Raw genomic sequence first — 20,058 nt, 5'->3', positions numbered from 1 at the left:
AGCATTCCTCCTCCTCCAAACACGGTGAGTTGAGTTGATGCCAAACAGCATCTCATCTGAACATACAGTTCTCCTCTGAATCAATCAGATGTTCATTGGGAAACTTCAGACAGGCCTGTACAGGGGGACCTTGCAGGCTCTGCAGGATTTCAGTCCTTCACGGCGTAATGTGTTACCAATTGTTTTCTTGGTGACTATGGTCCCAACTGCCTTGAGATCATTGACAATCCTCCTGTGTAGTCCTGGGCTGATTCCTCGCCATTCTCATGATCATTGCAACTCCACAAGGTGAGATCTTGTATGGAGCCCCAGACTGAGGGAGATTGACAGTTCTTTTGTCTTCCATTTGCGAATAATCGCACCAACTGTTGTCACCTTCTCACCCAGCTCCTTGGTGATGGTCTTGTAGCCCATTCCAGCCTTGTGTAGGTCTACAATCTTGTCCCTGACATCCTTGGACAGCTCTTTGGTCTTGGCCATGGTGGAGAGTTTGGAATCTGATTGATTGATTGCTTCTGTTCACAGGTGTCTTTTATACCCCTCAGCCAGACTTAAATGATCAACACAACTGCAAGCGGCCACTCGCCAATTATGAAAATTCTCAGAGTATGACTTATTCATTTGAGAGAATCAAAACTGCTATGCATCATGGAACTGATCTACGAGTGACAGTGAGTCATTATTTATGATGCAAGGTCATTTACAGATCAGTCAGTCTACACCGTCCTACAGTCATTCGAATTCTTTCAAACACTGCACAACATTATGCATTGTGGTTATTTTACTACTGTTAAACTAACATATATAATATAACTGTCAATTATATATCATAACACTTTTCATAAGTGATAGACTTATTTTAGGGGAAAAAACGCTGAACTGAAATTTGCAAACAATCGTGAATAAACTAAAACATTCGTACAAAAATGATTGAACACACCCCCTTTCCTAGTGTTGGCCCCGGTTCGTCCGCGACAACGCTTGTTCAGCGCCATGACGCAATATCCTCTTTTTACTGAGCTCATACAGGCTCGTCTGTGCTAGCTAGTTGTTTTGGTGGATTGGAAGTAGAGGGGAGGACCGTAGCTGGCAACATTTCTGAGGATTGTATGTTGCTGGTTCTCGGCCGTCGGGTTTCGCTGTCATTCGTAAAACGAGTCAATCCCCAAGATCCAGTTTTGTTCTCGAAGCCCATTTTGCTAAATTTCAGAACTAATATATTCAGAGTAATACACAGCAGCACCGTCTTCGCAAGCGTTACCAGATCAAATTATACAGACACCATGCCTGAAAGGAGGCCCTTCGTACGGTTGCCCACTGACGTCTATCCTGTTAACTACGGGTTGAGCTTGAAGCCCGACCTCATCGACTTTACTTTCGAGGGCAAGCTAGAGGCGATTGTAGAGGTAGGTTGATGCAATTGAAAGATGCATTGGTATCTGACTTAATGCATGACGGGGACTCTTATGTAATCTAGCTATCTTGCTAACCTTAATTTACAATGTTCTAATGGCTAACGGTGAATGCTACATAGCGCGCTAACTAGCCACTGCAAAACTGCCTATAGTATGACATGATGGCATCACTTTCCCTGCTAACATTATAGGTATGTAAGCAGGCTACTATGATATAACCAACTACAACCTAACTAAAAATGGGTGGTGAAATGATTGTCCAATGTTACTGTACTGTAGCTACAATTAATGAATTTTTACTCGCGAGCGCCGCCCTATACTACTCACCTGGCCCGAGTGACTGGTGCTCGTTAGCCAACTAACCAGCTAATAGGTTGTCACATTAGATAGCTGTCATGTTTTGCTTATTGTTTGTTGGATAGTATTAACTTATATCATATGTTATTCTCACTTACAATACATGCCTGGTTACGTCAGTGCAAAGCTACAGATTTGGCGTCATTGCTAGTGTTCTGCTACCCTGACGCGGTTGGCTGCTTTCGCACAGCACAGTTAACATGGTAGTTAGCATGCTAGCTAGCTAATGTTTGCTATATCATAGGTAGCTAGCTAATGTCCTCGTACACAAGACCTCCCAAGCTTTCGCTTCTGTGCTCGTATTTTGCAACAGTGTTGTTAAATGAGAAAAAAAAAACAGAACTCTAGCTTGCCATAACACCCGTGATATAATCAACAACTGACACTTCACATGCACGTTTATGAGATTCACAAGGGATCTTGTTTAGCGATAAGACTCACAAAGTACGTTTAGTTATTGGACGCTTAATCTTTAAAAATCTGATTGGCAGATGTGCTCGACTGGACCCATGCAACCATTGTCTATTTGTTTCATAAACATGCGTGTGTGTAAATAAAATAATATACGTTTGAGTATATTTGCTTGAGTCGACTTCCTTTAGTCTATAGATGTAATTTATATCTTCCAAATATGGTGCATATATTTCCCCATTTAGTTTTTTCACAATAGCCTACAAGACACAGCAATGTGGCACTGTGCCATAACCTAGAGCTCTATAATTACATCTCTGCCCTCTCAGTTACAATCATCCAGCTATCTGAGTATCAAAATAAACTACAGAAGCACCCAACCATCGATGCCACAAGCTGCAAATCTCGCCAACAATAAATGAGTCTAGTCTACCCTCTCAAAAACCACACAGCATCTAGGTCTGCCACTGTGTTCCACCCTCAGTGTGAGTTGGATGGTTGAGCGTTGCATGAGATGCTTTCGTTTAGCACAGAAGTCAGAATCACTGTCTTTTTTTCCCTTGCGCCCCTTTCCTGTATGTCTTTCTCTGAAGAATTTCCCACCCCCCGTTGTAATATTCATGACTTATCTCAGTAAAAAATCTTGCTTCGTGAGGCTTTATGTTTAGCTGTCCCTGGCCTACACTAATGTTGTTTGATCCCTATCAGTGGTATCAGATACAGTGGATATTTACCCTTCATGGAGGAGTTGCTAATTCCTGGGGAAAACAATTCCTCTGGTATTGCCCTACAAAACCTGCTGTAACGTCAACCTTTATAAGTTATGTGCAGTTAAGTACAGTTATTACATGGTAACTTCATCTTAGGTTATTGCATCACATTTGACCTACGGCAATGACTTTAGCAGCATGTATCCGTCTGCGTTGGACAGGCTGTTACTGATAGTTGTAAGTGATTGGGCATGGTTTGCATCGCAGGACGTTGTCCATCTAGTTGATGCTTGCTGTCCCGTAACCAAACATGGATCCAATCTTGTCTTGCTTATCGTCAATTTTGCATCTGTTTGTCAAGCTTATCTGTTTCGCAATTAGGCAGCGTTTGCTGCTGCAGACGGCAAGTAGATCAAAAGGTTAAGATGTAAACATTGACGTCCATGTTTGGTTTCGGTTTGAAGGGGAAGATGGCATTTTAACACACTGATTTAATACTTTTTTGGGCATCGTAAGGATTGTAACAATGTCCATTTTATCACAACCTGACATTTCATCATTACCTATTAAAAATGCAGTCTACGGTGGGCCATGTGCTGCTTAACAGATGAAGCAATGCGTTGTGGTGCAACAACAGAACCTTTTATAAGCCACTATGATTAGATGTCGTTCTGATAATTTATTAGTCAATCGGTGTAATTCCAGGCCACTCCTGTTGTATTATACATAGGACAGCTTCTGGAATGACTGCAGGAAAAACACGGCGCATTCTTACTACGTTCTTACTACGTCCTGGGATTTGTTAAAAGGAATCACTGTGTTGCTGATTTAGTTGTTCTTCTGGTGTTTGCAGGTCACACTGGCTACAAATCAAATAGTTATGAACTGTGCTGACATCGACATCATTACAGCATCCTTTGTACCAGAGGGAGCGGAAGGTGAGGGTGAGATTCTGTCCATTTTCTTTTTTCTTTTAACATCACTATGAATAATGTCCACCTCTGAAGACCAGTGTTTTTTTTTTGTGATTTGTTTTTCTTTGAATCATGCCTTTCACGTCGTTTTGAAAGACCTTTCTGAAAGTTTTCGGGAAAAGGTGTCTATTCTTTTCGTTCCTCTGCTGTGGCAACGAATATCAGCCTTGCATCATGTCTTCTTCAGAAATCAACGCTACGGGATTCAACTATCAAAATGAGGACGAGAAAGTCACCCTGTCCTTCCCTAGTGCTCTTCAGAAAGGTAAGTCTAAGGGCACTCACACTAGGCTATGCGGTCCTGCCTAGGTTAACACAATAAAACCACCTCTCTCTGCCATTTATTGTTCTTCGGATTTGCCACAATGCCATGTCTTTAGTTTGTGGCTGACAATAACTAACCTCTCATTGTAGTAAAGGCTGTATTGCACACTGGTTATTGTGCCCGTTTTCCAGGGTCTGGTACGTTGAAGATTGACTTTGTGGGGGAGCTGAACGACAAAATGAAAGGTTTCTACAGAAGTAAATATGCAAATCCTTCAGGAGAAATCCGTTATGCTGCTGTCACACAGTTTGAGGTAACCAACTTTGCCTTTCCTGTGTCCCCTGTGTTACCCCTCAGAGTAGTTGTTACTCTCTGCAGCAGACTTGATTGATTGCTTAACCTTGTGAGGTCCTGTGTTGCAACAACTGTGAAAAGGAATATGACTGTCATTTGACCACTCAGCATTTCAGGGATTGTCACATTCGGACTGTAGGCTAAAGTTTTTAGCAACTGTTGTTCAGGATTACATCGATAGTACAACATTGTTCTGTGTTATCTTTAGAAAACATTTTAAGACAGTGTGGCTAGGCTGCTGTGTAAACTGACAGTTGTTGTGAGAGCGCCGTTGTAGAGCAGCCCTTGGACACCTGAGAATTTCTCCCTCACGTAATGTGCGTCGTCTACTTCGTCTCGCCTGACTTCCCATGGTCTCCCCTCCCCCCTGCTCTCCTCTCCTCAGGCCACGGACGCTCGCCGGGCTTTCCCCTGTTGGGACGAGCCAGCTATCAAAGCCACCTTTGACATCTCTCTGATAGTTCCCAAGGACCGAGTAGCCTTGTCAAATATGGTATGTGTCATGCTTAAATCTTTCCCCCGGGGGCATCAGAACCCCGAAAGCTTGAGTCACGTTTTGCCGCTCAGTTGTTTGTGCTCTGCTAACATTGGGTTACGTAACTTAAGATGCTGTTGTGGGTCACTGAATTTCCCCCTTCTAGTTACAAGAGCAATCTGCTGGCAGTTAAAAAGGAAACTGAATTAGTATTTATTTCCAAGGTGTCAGCCCTGCTGACTGTAAAAGGGTATGAGCTCATACTTGCGATGCTATGCTCACTTAGAAATGCCTCTTAGTACGTTTTTGGTCCGTATTTATCTGCCCTTGTCCTCATTGCCTCAGAATGTCCTCGATCGAAAGCCATATCCTGAAGATGACAGCCTTGTGGAAGTGAAGTTTGCCACTACTCCCATCATGTCCACGTACCTTGTAGCATTTGTCATTGGCGAATATGACTTTGTAGAGGCCCAATCATCGGATGGAGTGACAGTACGCGTCTACACGCCCACAGGAAAGGCGGAACAAGGGAAATTTGCGCTGGAGGTAAGGAACTTGTTTTTAACCCTTTTAAGGTTTATTTGAAGGTTAAATATAGAAGTTCATGTATTAATATAAAAAACTGATGGAGATGAAACAAGGTCAAACAAAATGTAATACTTAATTTCAAGAAGTGTCTCACACGCTTAAGTTAATCGATACTTGGGCTGAAGATCTTTCATGTTGGTGGGCGTGTGTCCAAAGGACATTTTACTCGGACTGTCTCTGCTATATTAGCACACGGTCCTCTACCTCAAAGTCCACGTCTCATCAGAGGGCCCAGATAAAGCTGGTTTAACATGTTCGGTGGTGATCTCCATCTGCGGGGACTGGAGGTCAGGTCAGGAGCTGGCGTTCAGGGCACCCTAGCCGCTCTGAAGACTGCGGTAAACCACTTATCAAATGCTCTGAAGCAGCCGCCTGGGTGACCAGAACAGGGCTAGAAGCTCACTTCACATCTGTTACGTTAAGTTTGCCTAGGATTAACCACCGTAGAGGTCAGACTCTGTCCTCTACAAGACTCTGTGTGTCTGTCCACTCCATAGTCAAGTTGAGCACATTGAAATGCCATCCCATCTACTTTTCTGACTGTGTAGGCAACCATTTGGGTTGTATCACACACACACAATAAATACAGAATTATTAAAGAAAGGCGCAAGTGTGTGTGTGTGTGTGTATACACACAAACCCTTGCACCTTTAATAATTCTGTATTTATTGTGACATTTCTTTCATTAAAGAAACGGCAGATTTTCAGTATTGGAGGACCAATTGCATTGAGAGGAGTAAGGTGTGTGGGTAAGGTAGCCATCTATAGGATCGTGACTCAACTGTTATAAGTTTGGGCGTTATAAAACATCAGTAGTGCGTATATTTTCAGAAATTAGATGGCGGCTGCTGTTCCTGGTTTTTAAGTGTTTCACTCTTTTCACTCGTACTTTCTGCCCTTATCGGTCTGCTTACACATACTTATAGTCATCAATGAGCTTGTTGCACCTTTCTACTAGCAATTTGTCCCACTCTCAAGCAGGAAACGTATTGTTCTGATCACAGACCCGAATCCTTCAATGGAAACTCAGGTTTTGGACTCTGAGTTGAACTTTGGACCTGAAAATGCTTGATAATCTGCTTTTCACATTACGCCTTGTGCAGCTTCAGTGTCAAACGTGACAGCAAAGCTACCTGACAGCATTATCAAATCAACCCTATCTTTGGTTGAATGGGAGGTGTTTTTTCATTGTGTTTTTTGATCGTGAGTAAACCCATTCATTTGATCATCTGTAAACAAAGCTGTGTTGCCAGAGAGCTCAGATTTTTTGCTTCATTGTTCCTATGGTAATGATGGGGAGGGGGCTTCAATGTTTTCTATGTGTCATGAAATCGGCAAAATTCAAGGTGTTTAGTGGTGCAATTTTAAACCCGGTGTCTCTGAGTGTTGTGGGTTTTCCACTCATAAAAACTACCCTGAAATGATTCATGACGAAACTATTGGTTAGTGAAAAGTCCAGATCTGAGTAACTTTCAGAACTTGTGAGCGCAGAACGCTGCAGTCTTCCCTCTAACATGGAAGAATTACTGCAGTTTTCAGATGAAGAGTAGGATGAACTGCCAATAAAAATATGCATTCATCTCAAAGATAGCTACAAGAAGCTTTTGCTGCAGTTAGTTGTTCTGGAAGCTGGGCAAACAACAACTTGCTCCGGCCTGCCTATCACGTTGTCTATGCCAATCTGTTACTTTCTTTTTTCTGCATTATTAAATCCATGAAACATTTCTAAATGGAAATGTTGTTACGGGAAAAAACCCACAAAAGAAAAAGGCAAGTTTGTTATGTGAAGCTATCTAGTACCGGCACCCACTTTGCCACACAATTCTTGGTAAACCATTGCACGTTTTGTGCCAGAGAAGCCCAGATGGGACGGCCTTTTTTGAGATACCACAACTGTCTCGCCTGTCAATGATTTGGTCCATTCTACTGATCAGTTGCACAATAACCGAATACCTCGAGGCATGTATGCCCGCTTTACCCAGCAAAACCCACGGCCATGTGACTTGTGGTCCGTTAGAGTGATCAGTTTATAGCAAATGGGATTGTGTACCTAATAAACAGGCTGCTGACTGTATATTGATACTTCATCAGGACAAAAATAAATACTTTAATCAATACCAGTTTACAGGAGTTCTGTTCATAGGCTGCTGCTGGGGCGCCAACTATTGCTACTGGTTAGAGCACCACTGAACACTAGTCATTTACTAGTGTGGCTGGCTGTTGTGACAGCTGTCTTTAGCACAAAGCAGTTGAAAGGTATAGAATTACATGTTGACGAATGACTGTTGTGCTGCTGGTGTTGGGTGTAAAATGGATACTTATTTTTTTTTCTTCTTTCCACTTTTCTCACAGGTTGCTGTAAAGACATTACCTTTCTACAAAGACTACTTCAGTGTACCTTACCCTTTGCCTAAAATTGATCTGATAGCTATTGCTGACTTTGCTGCTGGTAAATATAGGTCAAATTACAGTTTCTCTTAATGTACTATGATGACAACCAAACAATAGTAGAGTCAACATCTGACATGCTTGGTGTTGCCTTCGTCTTCAGGTGCCATGGAAAACTGGGGCCTTGTTACCTACAGGTAAATCTGAAGTAATGTTGCTGAAGTTTCATGTAAAGATTGTTAAACTGTTTGGATTCATTGTTTGACTGCCACTAAGGAGTCTTGATTTGATTTTATATGCACATTAAGTTTTTGTGTTGATGCGTGACTAGGACTTGTATGCCAAGTGAATCACGTATGCGCTCGTTTTCTTCATATTTCCTTTCAACCATGTTCTTTGGTCTGGCTTCCCAGGGAGACAGCGCTGCTGATTGACCCGAGGAACTCGTGCTCTTCATCACGGCAGTGGGTGGCACTGGTGGTGGGACATGAGCTGGCCCACCAGTGGTTTGGAAATTTGGTCACCATGGTAATCAACCACTGAAGTTTTAACCTATTTTGCAGCCGCTCTATTTTTTTCTTGTTAACATGTGTAATCTGGATTTCCTCACCACTCACAGATGATTACCAAACTTTACAAAGAACATTTTCTAGTTGAATCTTGCAATCATTCATGCAGTTGTAAGGGACATTTTTTTCGGAAAAGTACAGCAAAAGATTGATCCTCATTAAAATGGTTATGTGAGAAACTCACACTTGGTTATGTTTTGTCTAAAACTAAAAACATAATGTCATGCCAAGGTCAAAGTAGCACTTTGAGGCGTTTCGGGTGGTGCGCCATCTCGCACCACTCTGCATTCTTGCCAGTGCCTCGGCCTCTGTTCTTGAATCCGTTTGATCCCCTCTGCTAGGAGTGGTGGACCCATCTTTGGCTCAACGAGGGATTTGCGTCCTGGATCGAGTACCTCTGTGTGGACCACTGCTTTCCCGAGTACGACATATGGACACAGTTTGTGTCGGCCGACTACACTCGCGCCCTGGACCTGGACGCGTTGGACAATAGTCATCCCATCGAGGTGTGTTCCGGCTTCTCGCTTTAACACATTGCGGTATGTGTGGTCGTCATGGTAATTCCGGTGACTTGAATGTATGTGAGGCCCGTCTCTGCCGGATGAAAGCCAGCCCTCGTACTGTTGTTGAACGCATGACCTGACTGATTCTCTGGACCGCAGGTGAACGTGGGCCACCCGTCCGAAGTAGACGAGATTTTTGATGCCATATCGTACAGCAAAGGCGCGTCCGTGATTCGTATGCTGCACAACTACATAGGAGACGAGGTGAGGTGCTGCCAAGGGATACGGGCTTATTGTGAGCTAACGCTCGTTTTCATGTACTAGAAGTGTGAGAGCTGAAGTTTTCTGCGAAACAGGGTTATAGATCTTTATACATCGCTCTCATGTTTCCCTGCTTTCTTTGTCACTGTTTGCTTTGTAGGACTTTAGGAAAGGAATGCATTCTTACCTGTTGAAGTTTCAACATAAGAACGCAGCTACAGGTAAGTTATTGTTGCTTAATTTATCCAGAGTTTCTAGTAGGGAGCTGGCAGGCCCATGTCTGAACTTGTTGACAAGATGATTACTTGACAAGATGATTACTTGAGTGTTGTGATTGGTTGGTGACCACCTCTCCCCCCCCCCGACACCTCCCAGAGGACTTGTGGGACTGTCTGGAACAGGCTAGCGGGAAACCCATCGCCCAGGTGATGAGCTCTTGGACCAAACAGATGGGCTTCCCTATAATTGTAGTGAACCAAGAGCAGGTAATCACACAACCATAGAAATGTCTCAGGACAATACTTTTTTTTTTTTTATATCTGCTGAGACTATATGCTGTGGATATGGATGTTAATGTTTAAATACAGGTAAATAAATAAAACGTATCAGTTAATTTATTGCTTTTTTTCACTTCTAGCAAGGGGATGACCGCATCCTCAAGATATCTCAAAAGAAATTCTGTGCCAGTGGACCACATGAGGGTAAGTTTTTTTTCAGAACCTGTGTTCACCAATCCACTTGATAACAGTGATCCTCCTCACCGCTACACTGCTTCTCATTGGCCCTTTTTTTGTGTCAATCATCCCCCAGGCGAGGACTGCCCTAACTGGATGGTACCTGTTAGCATCTGTACGAGCGAGGACCCAGGCTGCACCAAGCTCAAGGTGCTGCTGGACAGCCCGGAGACCACAATCACCATCAACAACGTCAGCCCTGACCAGTGGGTCAAGGTGAGGCTCGCCAAATTGTAGATGCAGTCAAAGAAGTATCTGCATCTAATCCTCTGTGGCGTCGGGGAACTGGGACTTGGTATAGTAGAAAGCCATAGTCATTTTAAGTAATTACAAAAAGGCTTCTCACCGGCTGGTATCATTGGTTATTGTCCTTAGCAGACATTCAGTGTCTGGAAATGTAACAATTGAGTCTGATGAGAATGTTTAGTGTTTATGCAGTTTGTTAAAAAATTGTGGATCATAGTTGGGTTCGGCTAATCACAGCTGGCAGACCCTCGAATGTCTCTGAAAAGGGTCAAAAGTTCACAGACATGGTTATTGAATGGGTTTGCTGAGAGCATAAAGGGGCTCTGTGATTAGACCTCAGAAATGACTGTTCACTGAAAGGACTTCATTGGTGATGTGAAAGAAGGTTCAGGGAACCGGAAGCAGGTCAAAGAATTGCTGCCTGATTGTTACTAGTCATTGCTTGTACGCGATCATTAATTATTGTGAATTTTAATGAGGTTTTGTGATTGTTCGATTTGCTGCATGAGTCCCAGAAGCATATTGAATAAAGTAATAAGTATTTGGATAGTGACATTTTTTTAGGGGCTTGTGTAGGCTCTGTACTAAAGCAGTTTGGGTTGCAGGTTATATGATGTCTGTAAGGTGCTGACAGTCAGCTTCATTTATGTTTTTTGTCATATTGTAAGCTTTCTGAAATTACAGCACTTTTTACTTTGTCCCCTTTTTAAGGATTGTATTTGGACCTGTCATGTTAGTGCTTGATTATATTTTCCTAGGACATGTTTTTGGCTACGTTTAAGCTTGTGATTTTTTTATCTTGTTTGAGGCAGTTGCTGTTTCTTAATTTCAGATACTTTTGTGCACAATAGAAATGTATGGTAATTGGAAAATGTTAGCCATTTTTGAGGAACTTTTATTGTAAATTTTAATATCATGTGCTGTAATTTCTTAATGGTTACATAATAATTGTATTAATAAAAATACCTAGGCTGCCCTTTAAACTCATTTTCATGGATTTTTTCAAATCCCAAGTGCTGAAATATACCAAGCCTAAATCCCTATGCAAATAAGTGTTACTTTCTTCCACAGCATCCTGTCAGGCATATTTATTTTGGCTTAAGCTAGCTAGTTTGGAACTGCAAAGTGTTTGGCATGGCAACGACCATGGAGTGTGTACTGAATGGATTAACAAAAAAAGCCACTGTCTTTGCAGTTTAACTGTATGATTCCTCTCGTGCCCCCTTCTGTAGATTAACCCAGGCACGGTGGGCTTCTACAGGATCCAGTACAGCTCAGCCATGTTGGAGAGCCTGCTGCCTGGGGTCAGGGACCTCACCCTGCTGCCGGTGGACCGACTGGGCCTGCAGAATGACCTCTTCTCTCTGGTGAGACGAGACAGTTGTGCAAACAGACCATAATGAACGTGTTAACAGGGCCCTTTAGCTTGACTAGAACACATCCAATGGTTTTGTATGACACTTTTCAATGGTGGAGTTTGTGTGAATGTTGATCGCCTGCAAGTTGTTTAAAACAGTTCTTCCACTACAAAGTTGGGTAGGCTGCAGATTAAGAGCTTCCCATTAAATATGTTGTGATGAATTTAAAGGGTGGTGCCCAGGGATTATCTTTATGCTCCTTATTCTGGTAACATTTGATGCATGGCTGCCATTTTACAAAACAAATTACCCTGCTTTCCAATTGCTAGGACAAGTCTTTAGCAATTGGATGTGCTTTGTTCCCGGGACCAGTCAGAACACTGAATGTGTTTTCATTTGAGAAGTCGTCATGAAGAACAACCTTTAGTGGGATGTTTAAATGTATTCTTTTAAGGATGAAGTGGTTTTTTTCCCCCCAGTTGTTTCAGTTTTACTTCACTGTTGTAAGTTTCAACAATCCACATGAATAAAGAGGGTGGTTGTTTGGTTAGGTGGACTTATCATGGTTCAATATTGATACTCTTTTCTTCTTGGTAACCATGACCTTTTCTTCAATGTACTCATGCCAAGGCGTCTTATGAGGATATTTGAAAATGTGTTGTCTAATATTTTGGTCATTTGGCAGACTCTTTTATCCAGAACAACTTACATTAGTGATTGCATTATTTTACTCTGTACTGGCTGTTAAATTCTATATATTTAATCTTATCAAATTATAGTTCTATTTTATCCTTTTCCTAAAAGTCCAATGGATTCATTATCCCTTTCATTTCGGTGGAAATGGAAATGTGCTTTGGGATTCGATTTAGGGCCTTTAACATAGATTCATATATTTGTTTTTTTGACTATGTTAATGGAATCAGGATTTTTTTAAATGCATTTCCTCATTGAACTTTGAAAGTGCAGTTGGTTTCTCCCTTTAATAATCCCCATTTGTAATGGCGTCAAAAGACAAGAAAAAATCTATATACAGTGGATATAAAGTCTACACACCCCTTAAAATGCCAGGTTCTTGTGATGTAAAAGAATGAGACCGAGAGAAATGATGTCTGAACTTTTTCCACCTTAAATGTGACCTATAACGTGAACAATTCAATTGAAAAACAAACTGATATCTTTGAGGGGGGAAAATAAAAAACTCACAATAACCTGGTTGCTTAAGTGTGCATGCCCTTAAACTAGTACTTTGTTGAAGACCTAGGAGTCTATTAGCATGGCACATCTTGATGTGGCAATATTTGCACACACTTTTTTGCAAAATGCTCCAAATCTGTCAGATTTATGGCCAAAAAGTTCAACCTTGGTTTCATCAGACCATAATACATTTTATGCTTTTGGGAGACTTGATGTTTGTTTTTGCAAACTTCAGCCGGGCTTGGATGTTTTTCTTTGTAAGAAAACTTTATTTTTGATTAATCCAGAGTCACTTTACATGATGGCAGGGGTGTAATGACTTTTATTTAACATGAGTTTGAATGTGATTGGTAATTCTGAACACAGCCACATCCCCAGTTATAAGAAGGTATGCGCACTTATGCAACCAGGTTATTGTAAGGTTTTTATTTTGGATTTCCCCCCCTCAAAGTATATTTAGGGTCGCTGTGGTGTTTGATGAAGCACCGTCCAATGTGTTTGGAGGTATTTGCTTGTACTTTAGCAGACAAGATGTTTCCTTGCTGTTCTCAGTCCGATGCTTCCGTCAGTAGTTACACCAGTCATGAAGACAAGTGAGTCACTTTCAGTGGCAGCAAAATGTGCCCAAGCTGTGAGAACATCAGAATTTCAAAGATGTTGTACTCTGTGGAATTTTCGCAATTCCTTTTTTTATTTCCCCACATTAAAATAGTGGTTAGTGGTTTCCACACAGGGTCACCACTAGTATTTCTGCTAGTCTTCTGCGGCTGGTAGAGATGGAAACATCCACTTCCTGGAGTGTTGCTGACCTTTCTTGCAGTTTTTTCTGTTCATTGTGGTGAGCCTTCTTAGGTTAGCCTCTGTATGGGTGTTCTTTGGTCTGCCAGGCCTTTTGTGATAGCTGAGCTTACCAACGCTTTTTTTTTTCCATTTTAATGTTATGTTTTTGGCTATGTTTCTGATTCAGCCAGTCTTTCATTTGCACCGCTTTGGTCCTAATATTGACAGACGCCAATAGCAGACTCAAATAGACAAATCAAAACCTAGAACCCTGACTAAACATTGATAGTTATCCGACGCCAACACAAATGCAGGAGACGACTGAATAAACAGAATCATCATGATGATTCTAAATGGTGATACCAATAAGTAAACCCTCAAAATCAGAGGAATCTATACTTTCTAGTTGGAATGGTTTGATTTTAAAACTGAGTACTGTAGAGGAACCAGACAATGTTTCACTGTCCCAGTAGTAGGACATCTTGTATCTCTGTGCTGCTGTGGCGCTCCCTGTCTCTCTGTAAACCTGTGCATGCAGGAAACCTTACAGGATGTTCAAGCATAGACATTCCCAGGCTTTTCTTTACAAACCGCAAAAGCTCATCGATGGCAAGGTTGTGTAAGCCAATTGGCCGGCCAAATAAATGTTCACAGTGCCTTGGCTAAATGCTGACTGATTAAACTCTAATTTTCCACTGTTTGTGAATACGCTTGCGAGGGCCTTACAAGTACCTGCCCCGTTGTGTTTGTCGTCAGTTCGTTTATCCTCACCATCCTCGTGGCGTTGCTTTCTCAGGCGCGTGCCGGCATGATCAGCACGGTGGAGGTGCTGAAGCTGATGGAGGCCTTCGTCAACGAGCCCAACTACACTGTATGGAGCGATCTGAGCTGCAACCTGGGAGTGCTCTCCTCTCTCCTTTCCCACACAGACTATCACGAGGAGATCCAGGAGTTCATTCGAGACCTGTTCACCCCCATCGGCCTCAAGCTGGGCTGGGAATGCAAGCAGGGCGAAGGTGAGCCCCCAGGGGCTGGTGGTAAGAGCTAAGGAATGTGATGTTGACACCAGATTGACTTTAAGGGCTATATGTAATGCTGAATCCAGAGTGACTTTAAGGAATGTGATGTTGACACCAGATTGACTTTAAGGGCTATATGTAATGCTGAATCCAGAGTGACTTTAAGGAATGTGATGTTGACACCAGAGTGACTTTAAGGGCTATATGTAATGCTGAATCCAGAGTGACTTTAAGGAATGTGATGTTGACACCAGATTGACTTTAAGGGCTATATGTAATGCTGAATCCAGAGTGACTTTAAGGACTGTGATGTTGACACCAGATTGACTTTAAGGGCTATATGTAATGCTGAATCCAGAGTGACTTTAAGGAATGTGATGTTGACACCAGAGTGACTTTAAGGGCTATATGTAATGCTGAATCCAGAGTGACTTTAAGGACTGTGATGTTGACACCAGATTGACTTTAAGGGCTATATTTAATGCTGAATCCAGAGTGACTTTAAGGACTGTGATGTTGACACCAGATTGACTTTAAGGGCTATATGTAATGCTGCATCCAGAGTGACATTAAGGACTGTGATGTTGACACCAGATTGACTTTAAGGGCTATATTTAATGCTGAATCCAGAGTGACTTTAAGGAATGTGATGTTGACACCAGATTGACTTTAAGGGCTATATTTAATGCTGAATCCAGAGTGACTTTAAGGAATGTGATGTTGACACCAGATTGACTTTAAGGGCTATATGTAATGCTGAATCCAGAGTGACTTTAAGGACTGTGATGTTGACACCAGATTGACTTTAAGGGCTATATTTAATGCTGAATCCAGAGTGACTTTAAGGAATGTGATGTTGACACCAGATTGACTTTAAGGGCTATATTTAATGCTGAATCCAGAGTGACTTTAAGGAATGTGATGTTGACACCAGATTGACTTTAAGGGCTATATGTAATGCTGAATCCAGAGTGACTTTAAGGACTGTGATGTTGACACCAGATTGACTTTAAGGGCTATATTTAATGCTGAATCCAGAGTGACTTTAAGGAATGTGATGTTGACACCAGATTGACTTTAAGGGCTATATGTAATGCTGAATCCAGAGTGACTTTAAGGAATGTGATGTTGACACCAGATTGACTTTAAGGGCTATATGTAATGCTGAATCCAGAGTGACTTTAAGGACTGTGATGTTGACACCAGATTGACTTTAAGGGCTATATGTAAAGCTGAATCCAGATTGACTCTAAGCCGAAAGGCTGCCAAGGCACTTCAGGTAGATTTGGAAAAAGTGTCGCCCAGGTGTTATGGGTTAGGGGTCGGTTTGGAGTAAGGCTGTGCTGTGGGTTGGAGGTCAGAGCTCAGAGCTGATGGATTCACTGGACCCGGGATTTGCCTAGCTGCGGATTATGTCATTTTGGATGAATTTCGGTATGTCATAGTTTTTGAGTTTTGTCTCTCAGGTCACTTGGATGCCTTGCTAAGGGGCCTGGTTCTGGGGAAGCTAGGGAAGGCCGGTCACAAGCCCACACTTGAGGAGGCCCGGCGGAGATTCAAAGACCACGTGGAAGGCAAGCAGATCCTCTCTGCAGACCTCAGGAGTCCAGTAAGCTCTGCACCCACCATATACATGTATACACACACACACACACACACACACACTCTCAGGTATTCTCAATTGTACGTACTGTCATTAATGGAAGAAGACAGACATTTTATTGAGGTGGAAATTAATGTGACAAAATCAAGTGGCCTAATCATGCAGTAATGCCCACGCGTGTGGTATTTGCCCTCTCCAGGTGTACTTAACGGTGCTCAAGCATGGAGACAGTGCCACGTTGGAAACCATGCTGAAGGTAAGAACGTCCGCCAACGGCTGGATTTAACTGGAAACAAACAGTAGCAAATGGGCCCAAACGGCGGCATCCTGCATTTTCCAATAAGAAAAACACTTGTTTTCATTTTACCATTGTGGAACCTGTTATGGTGGACTAATGAATAGACACACCCATGCCCAGCTAGTAGGATGTCAGTCAGCCTGAGTCTTGTATTGTCAACAGAATTTTATTTTCTACTAAGGCTTGTTTCCCATTGGAAAAATTTAAAAACAAAGCAGACCATATTTCTTGGTCCTTTAAAAAACCTGCTGTTTGTAAACCACTAATGCTGTTCTGTAGCTTGGAAAAGGAACGTGTCTTTGGATGGTAAGATAATGTTTAGGTTGAATCAGGTTTCGCTTCCTTGGTCTCATCCTGGCCATAAATCTATTATGTTTTCACTCTCTGACGAACAAGACTAACAGTTCACTCTTTGTCCCTCGCTCTTGTTAGAGCCTTAACAATCTGTAACCGACTCTGTCACAGTCAACTTGTTTGATATGGCTGTTTGATTTCAGCCCATGAATGTCACACTGAAGCTGAAATATGAACCTCTTATTTCTCTCCCTCCTTGTTCTTCAGCTTCACAAACAAGCCGACATGCAGGAGGAGAAGAACCGCATAGAGCGAGTGCTGGGAGCCATCTCTGCTCCTGACCTCATCCAGAAAGTCCTCACCTTTGCCCTCTCGGTAACCTCACTGGCAGTTATTTCTGACCTACACAATGTGTGTTGTCATGAGGATGTAAAAGACGAAACAAACGCTGCTAGAGAATTGCCACTACACTGTTCTGTTGGCCTTCCCTTTTATGCAGTTGTTTCCTGAAAATAGCCGGCGCAAATGTTAGGCTTTCGTTAGCGTAGCCCTTGTGACTTGTTGGTCGTATGGTTTTCACTATAATCTGTGATTGACTAGGTTTTTATTAGTTAATTCTGGATGGCAATAATGCATTCATGCCAGTTTGCTAAATCTGACCTCTGTCTTGCCCACACAGGAGGAGGTGCGTCCCCAGGACACGGTGTCAGTAATCGGGGGCGTAGCCGGGAGCAGTAAACACGGACGGAAAGCCGCCTGGAAGTTTGTCAAGGACAACTGGGAAGAGCTTCACAACCGCTACCAGGGTGGCTTCCTCATATCAAGGCTAATCAAGGTAAAGGCTCCACCCACTTTCTGACCTTCTCCACACAAACATAAACACACGATCCTCAACATCCAAGCCGTAACATTAAGTTGGCATTAAAAGTCAAAGTGTAACTGCGAGGCAAGTTTGTGTTGTGACATCAATGTTTGTAAATTTGTTCTTTAAAATACTTTTATAATGAGAGATGCAATATGGGAGACAAAAAGCATTTGCATATTTGAAATGTTCAGCTAATTATGTCTATTTACCCATTATCACAGCTCTCTGTGGATGGATTTGCCATTGACAAAATGGCTGCTGAAGTAAAGGTAAGTGTTTCTTTGCATTGAACCTTTTTTATTAACACCCCAGCTATATTGGAAACCTATAATGTTGTTTTTAACTTTTGGTAACAAAGACACTTGTCTTTCGAATGTGTTCTTCACGTATGTCCTCAGAGTTTCTTCGAGAGCCACCACGCGCCGGCAGCCGAGCGCACGGTCCAGCAGTGCTGTGAGAACATTCTCCTCAACGCCGCCTGGCTCAAGCGTGACGCTGATGACATCCACCAGTATTTACTGCAGCGCAAAGCTCCCCCGGTCTGAACAACTTCAATCCCCCCCACCCCCCCGAACCCTCCCCCTTCCAGCGCGGACCTCCCAGCATCATGGCTGCCTCAGCCCTCCCTTTGCAGAGACGGAGAGCGGGCATACTCGAAGCAGGCTTTATTTCTCTAAAAAAATTAAAATACAAAAGACGACGTCAACAAGCAAGCCAAGAATTTAATCAAGCGTTGAAAAAAAGAGACCATTATACATAAATAACAAAGCAAATTCATTTTAAGCTGACAAGGAATGTAGTTATCCCCATTCTGCCCTATAGGATGACAACACATGAGTTTCCTTTCCAGGCTTTTAACATATATTAACCGCTTTCCACTTGTGGGTCTCGAATGACACTCTATTCCCGATGTAGCGCACCCCTTTTGACTATGGCCCTGGGTCTAGTCAGTGCTTCATGTGAGTAATAAGGTGCCATTCTGAGTGCATGCGCTCAATCTATATGACACTCCCATACACTTTACAGCACGCTGAACATAAACCTTTGCCTATACAACCACACCCTGCATCTTAGTTTGGAAACTGTGAATTTTTTTTTTCTTCTCTCCACCTAATCCAATGAAAAAGCATGAGTTTTACGATAAATCCTGTGTTGCTGTCTTTTTGTTTACGTTTGTTAAAAAAAAAAAATCCTCAGTGTTTCACTGTTACTGGTTTTTACCCAGCAAACGATGTGATTGGTAAAGAACAATGCATCTGGGCAGTTTGGGGTTAATATAGTACGCCGTTCTGTTGGCAGTTGTTAAATTAACTCAAAAGCAATGGCACTGGTCTCCATCGCTAATAACGGTTAGGACAGAAGGCCATCAGCGCTAGCATGGTACTACATGTATACTGTATTATACATACAGAGCATTCTTACAAAGACGTTCCACAAAATTGACTAGCGATGTTCATGGTTACCATACCTGCCCATCCCTCCCTCCCACCATCAACATATCCAGGCATTAAATACATACCATCCCCACATCAGTCCCCCCCCCCAACCCCCCTCCTCAATTGCCTGTATTTTCAGCCCTTTGTAGAGTCACAGAAAATATGTATAGTATGGCAAATGACAAACATGCATATTTAAAATGTCTTTATCTTCCATGTTATAAAAAAAAAAGATGACATCTTTTCGACAAATCTGTTTTTATAAGATCTACAGTAGATGCAGTGATTTATTTTAATGTTGCGAAAAACGTGCATTCGTTCTAAATAATTTGTCAAAGAAAACACCTGCTTGGGCCTTTAGTTCAGTAAACACCCAGGAAAACGGCCATTTCAGGGGTTAGTGTTAAATCGTAATGATATACTGGCCCAGTCTGAACATGGAACATGAAGTGATAGGATTTACTTAACACTGCTATTGATCTCCGAAGCCTTAAATTGGTAAAGTGGTTTGCAATAATTATTACACTGAAGTGGTGATAGTCAGTGAGTCTACTGCAAAGTAAAGATGTTGTTTCTAACATGACAGATCTACACATAGACTTGTTGAACGAGTATATCTATCTATATAGAATTTACAATTTGATGTGGCTTTGAAAACATTTACCAGAGAAGATCATCAATCGAAAAATTGTCAGACTCTTTCCCTGGAATATATGTTGTGCTTTTTGTTAAAATACAGTTGGTGTTCATTAAAGTAAAAAAAAAAAAAAAAGAATATAAAACAAAAATGTCAAATAAGTACAGTTGATTTGCGTGTGCGTGTGCGTGTGCGTGTGCGTGTGTGTGTGTGTGTGTGTTTTTGTGACTTGTCAGGACATTTTGTCCCCACAACTATACTAAAACCTGAACAAGGTGACTTGTGGGGACATTTTTCATGTCCCCACATTTCAAAAGTCATTTT

General features: G+C 42.1%; 1 protein-coding gene across 4 annotated transcripts; it reads left to right on the top strand.

Moving 5' to 3' along the window:
- Nucleotides 1-1,030: 1,030 nt before the first annotated feature.
- Nucleotides 1,031-19,879, top strand: npepps (aminopeptidase puromycin sensitive). 4 transcript variants are annotated; one of them, XM_010889205.5, is made up of 23 exons: nucleotides 1,031-1,406; nucleotides 3,747-3,831; nucleotides 4,055-4,132; nucleotides 4,324-4,445; nucleotides 4,872-4,979; nucleotides 5,307-5,507; nucleotides 7,902-7,998; nucleotides 8,101-8,134; nucleotides 8,351-8,465; nucleotides 8,848-9,012; nucleotides 9,169-9,273; nucleotides 9,431-9,491; nucleotides 9,646-9,755; nucleotides 9,908-9,971; nucleotides 10,081-10,220; nucleotides 11,483-11,617; nucleotides 14,379-14,598; nucleotides 16,068-16,210; nucleotides 16,404-16,460; nucleotides 17,064-17,171; nucleotides 17,476-17,631; nucleotides 17,883-17,930; nucleotides 18,060-19,879. In XM_010889205.5, exons 1-23 carry the CDS (start codon nucleotides 1,110-1,112, stop codon nucleotides 18,204-18,206), a joined length of 2,796 nt encoding a protein of 931 aa, XP_010887507.1. In that variant the 5' UTR covers nucleotides 1,031-1,109; the 3' UTR covers nucleotides 18,207-19,879. The 4 variants fall into 4 exon arrangements, with proteins under 4 accessions (XP_010887507.1, XP_012990861.1, XP_012990862.1 ...); XM_013135407.4 differs by having other exon boundaries at nucleotides 14,379-14,619; XM_013135408.4 differs by having other exon boundaries at nucleotides 3,747-3,837.
- Nucleotides 19,880-20,058: the final 179 nt, after the last annotated feature.

The sequence above is a fragment of the Esox lucius genome, chromosome 9, assembly GCF_011004845.1.
Source record: "Esox lucius isolate fEsoLuc1 chromosome 9, fEsoLuc1.pri, whole genome shotgun sequence".
Classification (NCBI taxonomy): domain Eukaryota; kingdom Metazoa; phylum Chordata; class Actinopteri; order Esociformes; family Esocidae; genus Esox; species Esox lucius.
This window is presented reverse-complemented; position numbering and strand designations above follow the sequence as displayed.

Coding starts and splice junctions, on each gene's coding strand:
- npepps (XM_013135406.4), top strand. CDS start 1,110: ATGTTGCTGGTTCTCGGCCGTCGGGTTTCGCTGTCATTCGTAAAACGA. Junction 1,407..3,746: donor AGCTAGAGGCGATTGTAGAG/GTAGGTTGATGC, acceptor TGGTGTTTGCAG/GTCACACTGGCTACAAATCA. Junction 9,492..9,645: donor ACATAAGAACGCAGCTACAG/GTAAGTTATTGT, acceptor GACACCTCCCAG/AGGACTTGTGGGACTGTCTG.